At 35.7% G+C, this 12,611-nt stretch overlaps 1 protein-coding gene across 2 annotated transcripts; it reads right to left on the bottom strand.

The window, feature by feature from the left end:
- Window positions 1–1,491: 1,491 nt before the first annotated feature.
- LOC143537647 (ABC transporter C family member 10-like) lies at window positions 1,492–8,098 on the bottom strand. Of its 2 annotated transcripts, XM_077031371.1 has the most exons (12): window positions 5,935–8,098; window positions 5,518–5,838; window positions 5,199–5,285; window positions 4,538–5,119; window positions 4,303–4,467; window positions 3,454–3,748; window positions 3,144–3,358; window positions 2,765–3,070; window positions 2,624–2,687; window positions 2,308–2,547; window positions 1,824–1,936; window positions 1,492–1,760 (listed from the first exon to the last, which is right to left on the bottom strand). In XM_077031371.1, the coding sequence occupies exons 1-11, from the start codon at window positions 7,891–7,893 to the stop codon at window positions 1,824–1,826; spliced, it is 4,347 nt and encodes a 1,448-aa protein (XP_076887486.1). In that variant the 5' UTR covers window positions 7,894–8,098; the 3' UTR covers window positions 1,492–1,760. The 2 variants fall into 2 exon arrangements, with proteins under 2 accessions (XP_076887486.1, XP_076887485.1); XM_077031370.1 differs by having other exon boundaries at window positions 1,492–1,936.
- Window positions 8,099–12,611: the final 4,513 nt, after the last annotated feature.

Here is a 12,611-nt window from a genome sequence, read left to right as displayed (position 1 = left end):
ATTTCCTATTTAAAAAAATAAGAATTGACAAAATTGACAATAAACATTAGAATGAGTTTCGCGAGCGCCTCCATTTGAATTGGGAGTCCACTGAGAACGAGCGTCTCCATCTATAGGGACCCAAAATAGATAGCTTTAAAAGTGGTCTAAAACGCCATGCACATATTCAATCAATGGAAATCCAATGATTGATCAAGGATATAAGTAGAGGTGTACAAATAAACACGATGAACTGGAACCGGATTTTAACCTGAACTGAAACATATTATGAAACTGGTTTGGTGAAACAAGAAACAAAATTGAAGTCAACCGGTTAATATTGGCTTTGATCATCTTGGACTGAAACCAAACCAGTTTGGCCTCTAATATTGGTTCGTGCACCCCTATATTTAAGAACTATATGTCCGTATATGCATCAGGACTATACACGCGTATACAAGTGGTATACGTTTATATATATATATGTCATTATATCAGACGAAATGAAAAGGGGTCTCTATGATTGTGTCCATAACTCCATATAACTTACCTATTAAAGTCTGGTTTGCATGTGAAAAGTTAGCTACATTTGTTTGTACAACAAATGTGGGGAACAAAATGGTTGGCAAGTACAGGTATTAAAAGAGAGATATTGCACCAAGGGCAATTTGGTTTTCTTGAAAATTTCAGAAAGGGGAGGTATAATTGAAGGATATTGGTTGTTCTAACAATTTTGACTTTAACTTTGCCGTCAGTACTAACACAAAAGTCAAAAGGAAAATTATAGGCATATGGGAAACTGTTGTAATGTGGGCACAAATTGAAATCATCTTTGAGGTCCAGGAAAGAAATGTTGGTACGAGTCATTTTCTGTATTTTTCAGTATTTTTTAGGTTTATTGGATTTTAATAATCCCTATTGTCTGGTATTGGCCGATAATAATCCATATTCATTTTATCACCACTGACGGTCCCAAATTTCAAAAAGTTGTCCCAGTGGTCCCACGTAAAAAATGACTTAACGGCGTTATACTTTTTTTTCGAATTTCAAACTAATTTTTTAGGACTTTTGATAGAAAGGAGTATACGATTCAGTTGATGTAAACCTTAACTCGAAATGGCGATCCAAATGACTTGATTTTTGTTAAGTTCAAACGCACGAATTGAAGCAAAAATCAAGTCGTTTGGATCACCGTTTCGGGATTCTTATTCTCATTCCTATCAAAAGCCCTAAAAAGTTAGTTTGAAATTCGGGAAAAAAAATATAACGTCGTTAAGTCATATTTAATGGGGGGCACTGGGGCCAATTTTTTGAAACTTGGGACCGCCAATGGTAATAAAATGAATAGGGATTATTATCAGCCAATACCGGTCAATAGGGATTATTAAAATCCAATAAACCTATTTTCTATTACAAGTTCTGAACTGAAATTGTACCACCATAATCGGAATTGCATTCAGTTTGTGCCATTACTCATTTTCAGTTTCAGTGCCAATCTCATATATCCCTATTACATGATTGATCTTCTGCAATACTTTAGTCATGAATTTAATGAAAATATCTTCTATGAAGGAAAAGGGGTTTTATTTATCACACGAACAACCAATATCATTCCAAAATTATTACACATACATCCAAGAGGTTACATAGTTCAAAGATAATTAATTTCACAACTACAATCCTCAATTTCTCGACGATCGTGCAGAAGTAATCTTCCTATACGTCATTGCAACCATGTGTTATTGATGACTAGCATTGCATCTATCATGCCTTAAATTGATCTGGAAATATAACATGATCATAATGTTTTTGATACGTAGGTTAATGAGTTATCCGAAGTTTACCTAGTTAGCTTGCGAGGTTTTATGTTGTGACCAGTATTCGTTAACAAGCTGTGCAAATAGAGAAGCCGGATCATTCATCAATTTCATGGGCTTGTCATATTCCATCACCTTTCCTGTAAAGTACAAGATTTATTTCAGAGTGATTAGCAGTTTCGATCACTTGAATTTTAGGGCATTTTCATGAAATTAATGGTTCACTTCTAGTATAAAAAACAAAGTAGAATGATTCTAAAGTATGTTTCCTAATGTTTTCAAACCGGAGAGGACATTAAATCGGCAGCCTTACTGGTTCACAGGTTGGTTTCAATTTTAACACGACTCCATTTTGGCCAACTCGTTTTGACCAAACCAAATTGATACTTTTTAAAACAGCCCAATTTGACAAAAATTTATTTCTCTCAATAGTTCTAACCCGTCACCAAACCCACCCCACCCTCTCAGTTTGTCAAACGTAGTATTGAGCTAGGAAAGAACTTGGACCTACCATCCTTCATAACAAGCACCATTGTGCAGTCTACAACAGTTGGTATTCTGTGGGCAACTGTTATCACAGTGCAATCTTTAAACTCTTCCCAAATCGTTTTCCGTATAATGGTGTCCGTTGCGTTATCAATTGACGCGGTGGCTTCATCAAGCACCAATATCTTTCGTCTCTTCAACAGGGCTCTTCCTAAACAAAACAGTTGTCTTTGTCCAAGGCTCCAGTTTGATCCATCTTGCACAACTATATTAATATTGTTATATACTTATATGTCATGTAACACTTGTAATATCATAAGTCAATGAGTCAAATTCCGTACCCAACGAGTCCAATCCCTCCTTTTTATCTTGAATGGCCTCTCTAAGTTGGCATTTTTCAAGAACCTGATAATAAACAATGAAAGTTAGCATTCACTTATGGTCTTGGTTGGTATATATTTTATAAGCTTGTATAATTTTACCTTCCATATTTCTTGATCACTGTGCTCGGATAGAGGATCAAGATTGTATCGAATTGAACCACTAAATAATGTTGGTTCTTGTGGGATAATTCCAAAACTTGATCTAAGGTCATGAAGTCCAATTGAAGTGATATCTATATCGTCTATGACTATCTTTCCGTCCGTAGGCTCAACTAAGCGAAACAAAGCGCTAATCAAAGTCGTTTTTCCACTGCCTGTTCTACCCACGATTCCAATCTTATGCCCTCCTTCAAACGTACAATCGATCCCATGAAGAACCAAGGGGGAGTTTGGTTGATATTTTATCTGGAACACATAACCAAATGGTCTAAAACTCTTGAAATATTTTGCATGTAAAAAAGTTGAAAACCTTACATACTTTCAGATTTTCTATGACAACTCGGCCCATACTTGGCCAGTTTTTTGGTGGGCGGTTGTTTTCTATGATTTCCGGGGCTTCACTTCGAATATGCATGTATTGATCCAATCTTTCAACTGAAACTATCAGATTTGATAGCTGACATTGGAATTGAACGGATACAACAAGGAAAATATTCAACGAGAGACCGTACGAAAGAGCCATTCCAATGTATCCTGTCATTACAATGTATGTTGTAAGAAAAACATATATATATTCTGGTACTAAGATGAGGCTAAAGCAATAAAGGATTATATTTAATGTCGCTAACCTGAGGCTGAGGCATCAAAGGGGAGCAAAGTTATGGCTAAGGCAGAGCTTGAAACAACAACTGCGCATAGCATTTCTAGACGTTGAATCAACCACTCGTTTGCTGAAAAGCTATGAAAGAATGGGCTTGCGTTGCCATCAATAAGGTTCAAATGCTCTGAAAAGAAACGGTCTTCTTCTCCAAAAGCTCTTATTGTAACAACTCCAGCAATTGATTGTGCTAGATGACTTGCAACTAAAGACTTACTCGTGCCATCTAGCCTCATCAACTCCTTTGCAGAAGCATAGTAGAATTTCTGAGTGAGAAAATGATAAGGTGAGAATCACATATTATAATGAGTAACAAATAACACAACTTATCATGCATGTAATAGTGGTAACACTAATAACATATTTTAAGGTTAAGCTTAATTGATTTTCATCCTTGAAGTTTGGCCATTTTAACTACTTTAGTACCAAGTCCATTTTTTGTCATAACATAGATGGGTTTCAGTCTTTTTAACCCTTTTCGTCCATGACACTAACACTGTTATATTTTTTCGGTAAGTTAAAGAAAATTTCAGTCAATTTAACACATGTTATGGTTGAATCCTACAAAGGGTGGCGGTAAGCGCTGATCCCATTTTCAAGAGATCTTAGGTTCAAATTCAGCTTCCACTGGTTTTCTGCCATACAAGATAAACCTCCTAAATGCCACATGCCCAGGGTAAGGTAAGGTAAGCTACACTTCACGCGGTCCCATTTGTTAGCAAGGTATTGGTGTAGTCCCATGAGTTCTATCCAACGGGTTCTCATGGTTATTAAAAAAACAAGCACACAAGGTTAAAAGTTTAGGAGTACAGTTTCTTACTTGTAGAAGTATTGTTACATAAACCGTTGGAATGATGACAAACAAGATAGGCCAGGTTAGGAACGCCAAGATCCCAAAGCTAAAGTACGTGTTCATCGTTGTGCCTATTCCAACCGTGAACTTCATTGCCAATTCAATGTCTACAACACTCAGATCAGATGAAACCTACAAAAATTATAGATTCATTAGTTTCTTGTACATCATTTGAGTATTAGTTTTATGTAACAAGACATACCCGACTGATTATCCTTCCTATGGGCGTGGAGTCATAAAACGACATTGGTGCTCTGAAAAGAGAAGTTATTAACTTGGAGAAAACTGCTATAGATGCATTAGTTCCAAGTTTAACCACATAATAAGATCTACCAAATAAGAAGAACATCATCACAAAAGCCATGACCATGTATACTAGTAACATGGTTGACTCGTTGACCATAGAACCCTGCACTTCACTAGCCAGCCACAGATTTTGCAAGAACATTCCAATTATGTATGAGAAATGTGACAAAACCGACAGAGAGAAGTAGAAGTAGCCGTTCCTCGTACCACTTCTCTGGCTAAGATATTGTTTATATGGCCTGAGGCCCGTATCCCCTGCTTCTCGTTCTTCTTGCTTTATCAGTTGTTCTCCTACAATCTGTTCTCCCGTGTAAACATTTTCTATTTCTTGCTTTATCAGTTGTTGAGGACCATCAGCCGATAGATTATCTAAACCAGAAGTATTACTAAGTGCAATAACTAAGCTTTGGAACTCTTTACATGACTCAAGCAGTTGAGCATAAGTTCCAGTTTGCACAATCTTTCCATCTGCCATTAACTGGGAACATAATCACAAGCATTTAAACGGTTTTGTTTTAAAAAAAAATGCAAACTAGACTAGTTTGTGAATAGCTCACCAAGATGTCATCAAAAGCAGGCAAGAAATCGACTTGGTGAGTTACAAGTAACACAGTCTTGCTTGATAGTGCTTCCATAATGTAATCCTACGAATAAAACATGTTAACGGATTATATCTAGAGAAAATTACCAAAATAACCAGTTTGACCATTGACTCCATCACTCTCGCCAAAGTGATCCAATCTGTTGCACTAGTTGATTGGTAAATTTAAAAAAGTGAAGGCTATTCTTGTAATTATCTTGGTCGAGATGACCATTTTAGTGATTTTCCAAAATTTTTATATTATAGAAGAAATGGGTCATGAGAATGATAATTACTTTAAACAAACTGGCTGCAGTATGGGCATCAACCGCGCTGAATGGGTCATCCAGAAGGTATATATCTGCATCCTGATATAATGCGCGTGCAAGCTGAACTCGTTGCTTCTGTCCACCACTCAGATTCACACCTCTTTCTCCTATAATAGTTTGATCTCCAAATGGAAACATCTCAATATCCTTCGCAAGTGAGCATTTCTTAACCACTTCTTCATACTTTTCGTCATCCATTACCGACCCGAACAGAATATTATCTCGAACAGTCCCTGTTTGGATCCACGCGGTTTGTGAAACATATGCCACTTTTCCATTAACTTCAATCTGAACATAACAAGACAAGACTACTATAAACATTATGTAACATGCATGCATGCTTTTGAATAGAACTGATATGTAACATATAAGTAACAAACTTACTTTGCCTTTAATGTTTGGAACCTCTCCCAGAATAGCAGATATAAGAGTCGATTTACCCGACCCGACCTCCCCACATATAGCCACCTTTTCACCAGCCGAAATTTCAACATTTACATCGTTTAGAGTTGGTTTTAAACAGTCATCATTCCATGAAACCACTTCTGCTTTGATTATAACTGATCCATGTCCTACACTAACATTATTCCTTCGTTCTTTCTGCAGCTCGGGTGCCTCCAAAAACTTAATAATGCGTGTTAACGCCACCCTCGCTTCAATAAACACGGCTGCCACATCAGCAATGAGCCGAATCGGCTCTTGAATGATCCGTATCGTTGCTAGAAACGTGAACACGTTACTTGCGTCAAGCGGGAATCCTATTAAGTAACACGTATAAAACGTCACAGTTGCTACAATCGCGGGTGATGACCAAAACAGAATCAAGTAGAGTCCTCTTTGCATAATAACTGCAGATAACCACCTCATCTCTTCATTTCTCAACTTTTCAACTGCCTTTTGAAAATGTCTCTCCCAAGCATATAACTTCAAAACCTTCATATTTGAGACTGCTTCCGTTATCGCCTTCAACCTTCTGTCCTGAGCTGCCATGAGCTTTGTTAGAATCTTATGCTGCAACTTACCCAACGGAATGTTCCCTAAAACGGTTAATATTATAACCAACAACGCCGCAAACGCAGCCACTCCGACTGAAAAATAAATTATAAATATCCCAAGACATATTTGCAGACCAATGGTCCAAATTTGGTGAAACCAAAATGGAAACTCCCCGATTCGGTTAGCATCAACTGTGGCATAATTCATGATCTGACCGGGTGAGTAACTCATTCTGGCATCGTTTGATAACCGTAGCTGCTTCTGATAAATGGCTGCACATAACATAGACTTCACCTGCAACCCGGTTACTCGGTTTCTAAAGTTTAATTGTCTCTCCGATAGTGATTCCAAACATTTGGAAACAAACAGGGCTAATGTGAGATAATAACCTTCATGATCAAATGTTTGTTTCCCCTGAACAACTTTTATAAAAGCCCGAAGAATCAATGGGCCCGAAGCCAACAACAGCACCTTTACCAGCGCAAAAATCCCTGTGGTCACCAACCGTTTCGATTGCCACATAAACAAAGTTGACAGCACCGACGGATCACCAACGACACCGGTTCTTTCTCTCTCCGCCTTTTGTTTATCCAATATTTTCATGGATGTTGAATAACACATTTGGGCTTCATTTTCATCTTGCAATTTTGGGATATCGTCTGCATCGAGAACTTTACTTTTCCCGGTTACCAGCAGCGGATTAAGCCACCAGAATGTAAAGTTACTAAGAATTCCTGCTTTCGCCTTCGGAGTGACAACATCTTTGGTTACCAAAGGCGCATAAAGCGCGCCAAGTTCGGGATCAGTTTGTTTTCTTTCCATAAAAACACATAAAACTAACAAAACTGCACCCGGTAAAGTCAACGTGTTTAACACCTCGGTCAAACTTGTTTCTCCATGAACACTAGCATACCAGACGCTTGAAAAACATAGAAAACATGAAAACAATAAGATAAAAACAGAACAGATCTTTGGTAAAACCCGACGCCTTTCAAGAATTAAAGCTAGAACCCACAAGACTCCTTGGAGGACCAGTGACAGGCTCGTTATGTCCCTCAAGTTCCTTACAACGGTCCATATACCGAAAACCAAATATACCAAACTTAAACAGCCATTAAATACCGTCGAAAAAACTGACAGACAGCGCTTGTTCGCACTGGCTGGCAGTTTCTTCGACGATGTGTTACTACGGAAGAAGAGTAACACACACATGAATAACAAGAGAACGTTGGCAGACATGACAATAGCATGATTTGTGCACGAGCATGGATCGAAAACCGAAAACATATTGGAGTTACAACTTTCTTGATTACCGGTTAAGGCATTCATGAAACCGTCTAGTACCATAATGTTAACTTCACTAGCTAGTTGGTGACATTAACTTGAGCTTGTATGTGGGATGTGAGTCTGTATCTATACACAGCATCAGGCAGCATAACACCAAAAATTGTGTCACTCAAAGCCAAAAAAAAACATGCGTGATAGGGACCCAAAATAGATAGCTTCAAAAGTGGTCAAAAGTGTCACCCACATGTCCAATGATTGAGTTAAGTAGAGGTGACCAAATGAACATGCTGGTTATGAGCCGGAACCAGTTTTGAACCCGAACCGAAACTGGTTTGGAGAAAACAGGTCCTGGCCTTGAACCTGTCTTGACCGAAACCGAAACGGTTTGGTCTGTGACATTCAGGGGCGGCTCTTAAGGGGTGTCAAGTGGGCGACCGGCCGGGGGCACGTTTTATCCGGGGGCACAAATGTTTTCTAAAAATCTGGATGTTATATATTAAGAATATCTTAACGTTTATAATCCCACTTTTTTTAGATTACCCAAGGCATATAGGCCCGCTAAGATTTGAAAAAGGTCAAGTGATTTAATTAATCAATCTAAGTTAAATAAATAAATAAAAGAAACGAACAGGCGAGATAACAGCAAAATGAACCTGCAGAAAGGAGTTTTTCGAAATTATATTTATTGAAATCTTATTTTCGATCGATGCCCCCAAGAAAGACTTAGCGGGTTAGTGATGATAGCTATCAAGAACGGAACATTAGAGAACATAAAATCGGAAGAGTTGATTCACCAATTTGCTATCAAGAAAGGTAGAGAGCTTCACAAATCCTTAATTAGCTGTTAGCATATTCACTATGTCATAAACTCATTCTAATATCATGATTTTGCTAATTGTCATGTTTATCGCTATAACTTTAAGTGGCGTACAAAAAATGTGTTTACATTATTTAGTACGTTAAGGTTTAGGGGCATATTTTTTTCAGCTTGGCTGGGACATGTGAATTCTCATAGCCGGCCCTTACATTGATTTATGGACCCCCTAGATTTAAGAACTATATGTTCGTATACAATGGGTATATATATATGCTAATATACTTTTTTTCTTTTAAAAAGGCCAAGATATATCAAACGGAAAAAAAGAAACTTCACAAGAAGTAAGCATGCGGACGTAAAGGAACAAAAGGAAACAAACAGGAGCAATACAAAACGAACAAGCCTTTACAAGGGAAAGTTGACAAATAACCCTGTATATGTCAATAATACAAGTACAGAGAATATAAAATCTTGGTGTAGGAGGAATAAATAATAAACACCATTTGCTTGTGCAAATAAAAAATATGTATGTGAGAAATGGTTGAATCATGTTGTTTTACTTTTATTCTGATTATTTAGAATAGTGGATGACGGTTATACCAAATGTTGTGAAAAATAATTAAGATTAGTTAGGTATTTTATTTATAAATTGGTTGTGACTCAATGGTAGAGTACTCATTTTATTAGTGAGAGGTAGGGGGTTCAAACCTCACTACTACCAATTTATATGGGAAATATGAGAGATGACCATGGTTTACCATGGTTCGAGTTCTGATCTCACCCGGTTTTACCGGCTCCTCGAAAGTGGTTCGAGTTCTGATCTCACCCGGTTTTACCGGCTCCTCGAAAGTTATGTATTTTATTTAAAGATTTTCACTTACATTTTCAATTGTCATTATTGATATCTGATGATATGTTAAGAAAAATAAAATGAACCGTTAAAAACTACTACTATAATAACAATAGTAATACTAATAATAGCCCACTATTTATTTCTTATTTCTATCTCTATATATTTAAATGTTTATATATATAATTCTTAATTTTTACTTTCATTAACAAACGTAAAAATTCAGGGGATATATTAGTAGAGTTTTATTATGAAAATGGGGTGGGAAGACAAGAAATTTATCAAAATGAGTGATTTGAAAACTATTTAGTGAAATGTTAATGTTTTTAAAAAACTTTTTTATGCCACTCTTAATCTTAGTGGGTTATTGATCAAAAATAATTTCAATGTTTTTTAATCTTCTATAAATGTGACTGTAACTTTTTTTAAAGAGCTTTTTAAACAAATATGTTTTTTTTTATTTTAAAGTTACTTTTAAAATGTATATATAAACATGCACAAAAATGTATGCTGCATTCTAAAAGGTAAAAAGAAAAATGTATGTTGCGAAATCCACTAGCAAAAAACCATGTATGTTGCGACTCGTTTTATCATGATATATTTTTTTTATAAAACGTTCTTTTTTAAATGTATTTATCATGATGTTTTTTATATAAAACATTCATTTTTCAATGCATCTATATTTTCTATTCAAAATTTTCTTTTGAATGCTACACACACCCATCTATCTCTAGGGGTGTGCAAGAAACCGAAAAACCCGATTCAAAACCGAAAATTACAAACAGAAATACAAACCGACAGGTTAATTTCATGTTTTTTTAAAAATCAAACTTATGGTTCGGTTTTGGTTTTGCATGTAATAAAAACCGAATTTATAGATTTTTTTTGTCTAATTTAAGTAATTTAAAAGAATTTAATAAATATGTAACTCAAATATTTTTTTGCCAAATATATAATAGTCACTTAGTTATTAATTAACAAAATAGCGTATACCTAATTCTATTATTTTTGGCCTAACTTTTTTTTCAGCCTAAAATGTTCAAGCTAAAATGAAAAAAAAAACGAAAACGAACCGAAACCAATACGAAAACCGATACCTAACCATTTCAAAAAAAGTTTCGGTTTTTGGTTTGGTTTAAGTATAGGTGAAAAAAGAAACATGTTGGTTATGAAGTAGAAGCGGTATTTAACCTAAAACAGACATCAGAAGCGTCCCTGTTAAAACCGGTTTTGACCATCTCTGACTGAATTCGAACTTGTTTGGTTCGTAACAATGATTTGTGCACCTTCTAGATTTAAGAACTATACGTTCGTATATCAGGAGTCAGGACTATACACATGTATACAAGAGGTATACATTCGTATACAACGGGTGTATGTTGGTATGTATGGGGTATTTAAAAACAATAAATATCTTAAATATATATATAAACGAAACATTTCTATATTTTCTAAAACCATAAGATTGCTTTATTTTTAAATGGAGATTCCTCGTGCATGTGTCCCGAATTTACGGGTATAGGTCACACGAGACCCAGATAGCCATTAAACGGGTTATAACATCTCATTAAATTAAAAATTAATTCCATCAAATATTTGATACGAAAACCATATAAAATAGAGATATATTAAAAATTAGTATCCAATTTTTTTAAAAAAAATATATATTATTTATAACTATATAACTAAAAAACAATTTTTTAGTAAAAAATAAGCCGGACATGAGTCTTATCAAACCGAAATAACTTTTAACTGGATTATAGCATCTCATTTATTTGTGAAACATTTTCATCATCAAACTCTAAGTATTATTATTAATTTCTTACAATAAATAAATTAAAATCCAAAAAAATATATAAATATTATAAACGAATAATGTAAAACAACTCTCGTAATACGTAAGATAAAAACTATTGTTTGCATATAGAATAATGTAAAACAACTCTCGTAATACGGAAGATAAAAACTGTTGCTAGAAGTAGGGGAAGGTTCATGTACATTTTAATTTTAACATGAGAACGTAGGAAATAATACAAATTTATTAAAAATTGAGAACGTAAGAAACAATATCAACTCAATGATTTATAATAACATAGAAAAGAACCTAAAAATTACAACAAAAGAATCAAAATTAAGAACAAAATAATAACAGATTCGGATAGGGTCCAAAAATTTTTAAATCCGAATAACCCAAACCGAATAACCTGGATAATCTGTTATCCGATCCGATGAACACCCCTAGTTCTTGTGATAAAGATGGAACTTGAGAACTTGCAGGTTGTGGAATAGACATGCCTTGAAACTGATTGAACAAGTAATCATAGTCAAATAACCACTCTGGTCTCGTGCGTGCGTCAGTAGCATTCAGCTCTTGCTAGTCAACATCAAAGGATTCCAAAATCAGCTTGGTTTTCTTGTTGTAGACTCGATAAGCGGTTTTGTTAGAGGCGTTCCTAACAAAATAACACTTTTTCAACAAATTTGGGATCATGTTGAGCACCAATATGGAGTAGGGTGCATGGACATCCAAAGGTTTTGATGTATTTTACTTGCGGCTTTGTTTTGTAGTAGACTTCATATGGAGTCTTCTTTTAACGCTTGTTGATAAGCACAAGGTTTTGAATGAAGCAAGCTGCGTTGATGGCTTCACCCCAAAAGAACAGAGGAATTTTCGAGTCAGATTACATTGTTCTCGCAGCTTCAATCAGTGTACAGTTTCAACGTTCAGCAACTCCATTTTGTTGCGGAGTATAAGGAGCACTGAAGTGACGTTCTATTCCATTTGAATTGCAGAAGTCATCTACTGTTCGGTTTCAAAATTCAGTTTCGTTGTCTATTCAAATACACTTAACCTTCTTGTCTGTCTGTCTTTCTACCAGTGTAATGAACTTGATCAGAAATTGTACGGTTTCATCCTTATGACCTAAAAGGAATGTCCAGCCGAAACGGGAAAAGTCATCAGTAATCACAAGACAATGGGCTGTTCGACCGATTGCCATAGGATGGATGGGATCAAACAAATCCATATGTAACAGCTGAAGAATGGAATCTATGGAGTTGATCGACTTGGGTTTGTGTGGGAGCTTGTGTTGCTTACATTTAGAGCATGAA

Source organism: Bidens hawaiensis, unplaced genomic scaffold (genome assembly GCF_021521415.1).
Source record: "Bidens hawaiensis isolate Kalapana, Puna unplaced genomic scaffold, B.hawaiensis_p1.1 tig00011271_1, whole genome shotgun sequence".
NCBI classification, from domain to species: domain Eukaryota; kingdom Viridiplantae; phylum Streptophyta; class Magnoliopsida; order Asterales; family Asteraceae; genus Bidens; species Bidens hawaiensis.
Note: the sequence above shows the minus strand (reverse complement) of the source record. Positions and strands in the feature narration are given on the sequence as shown.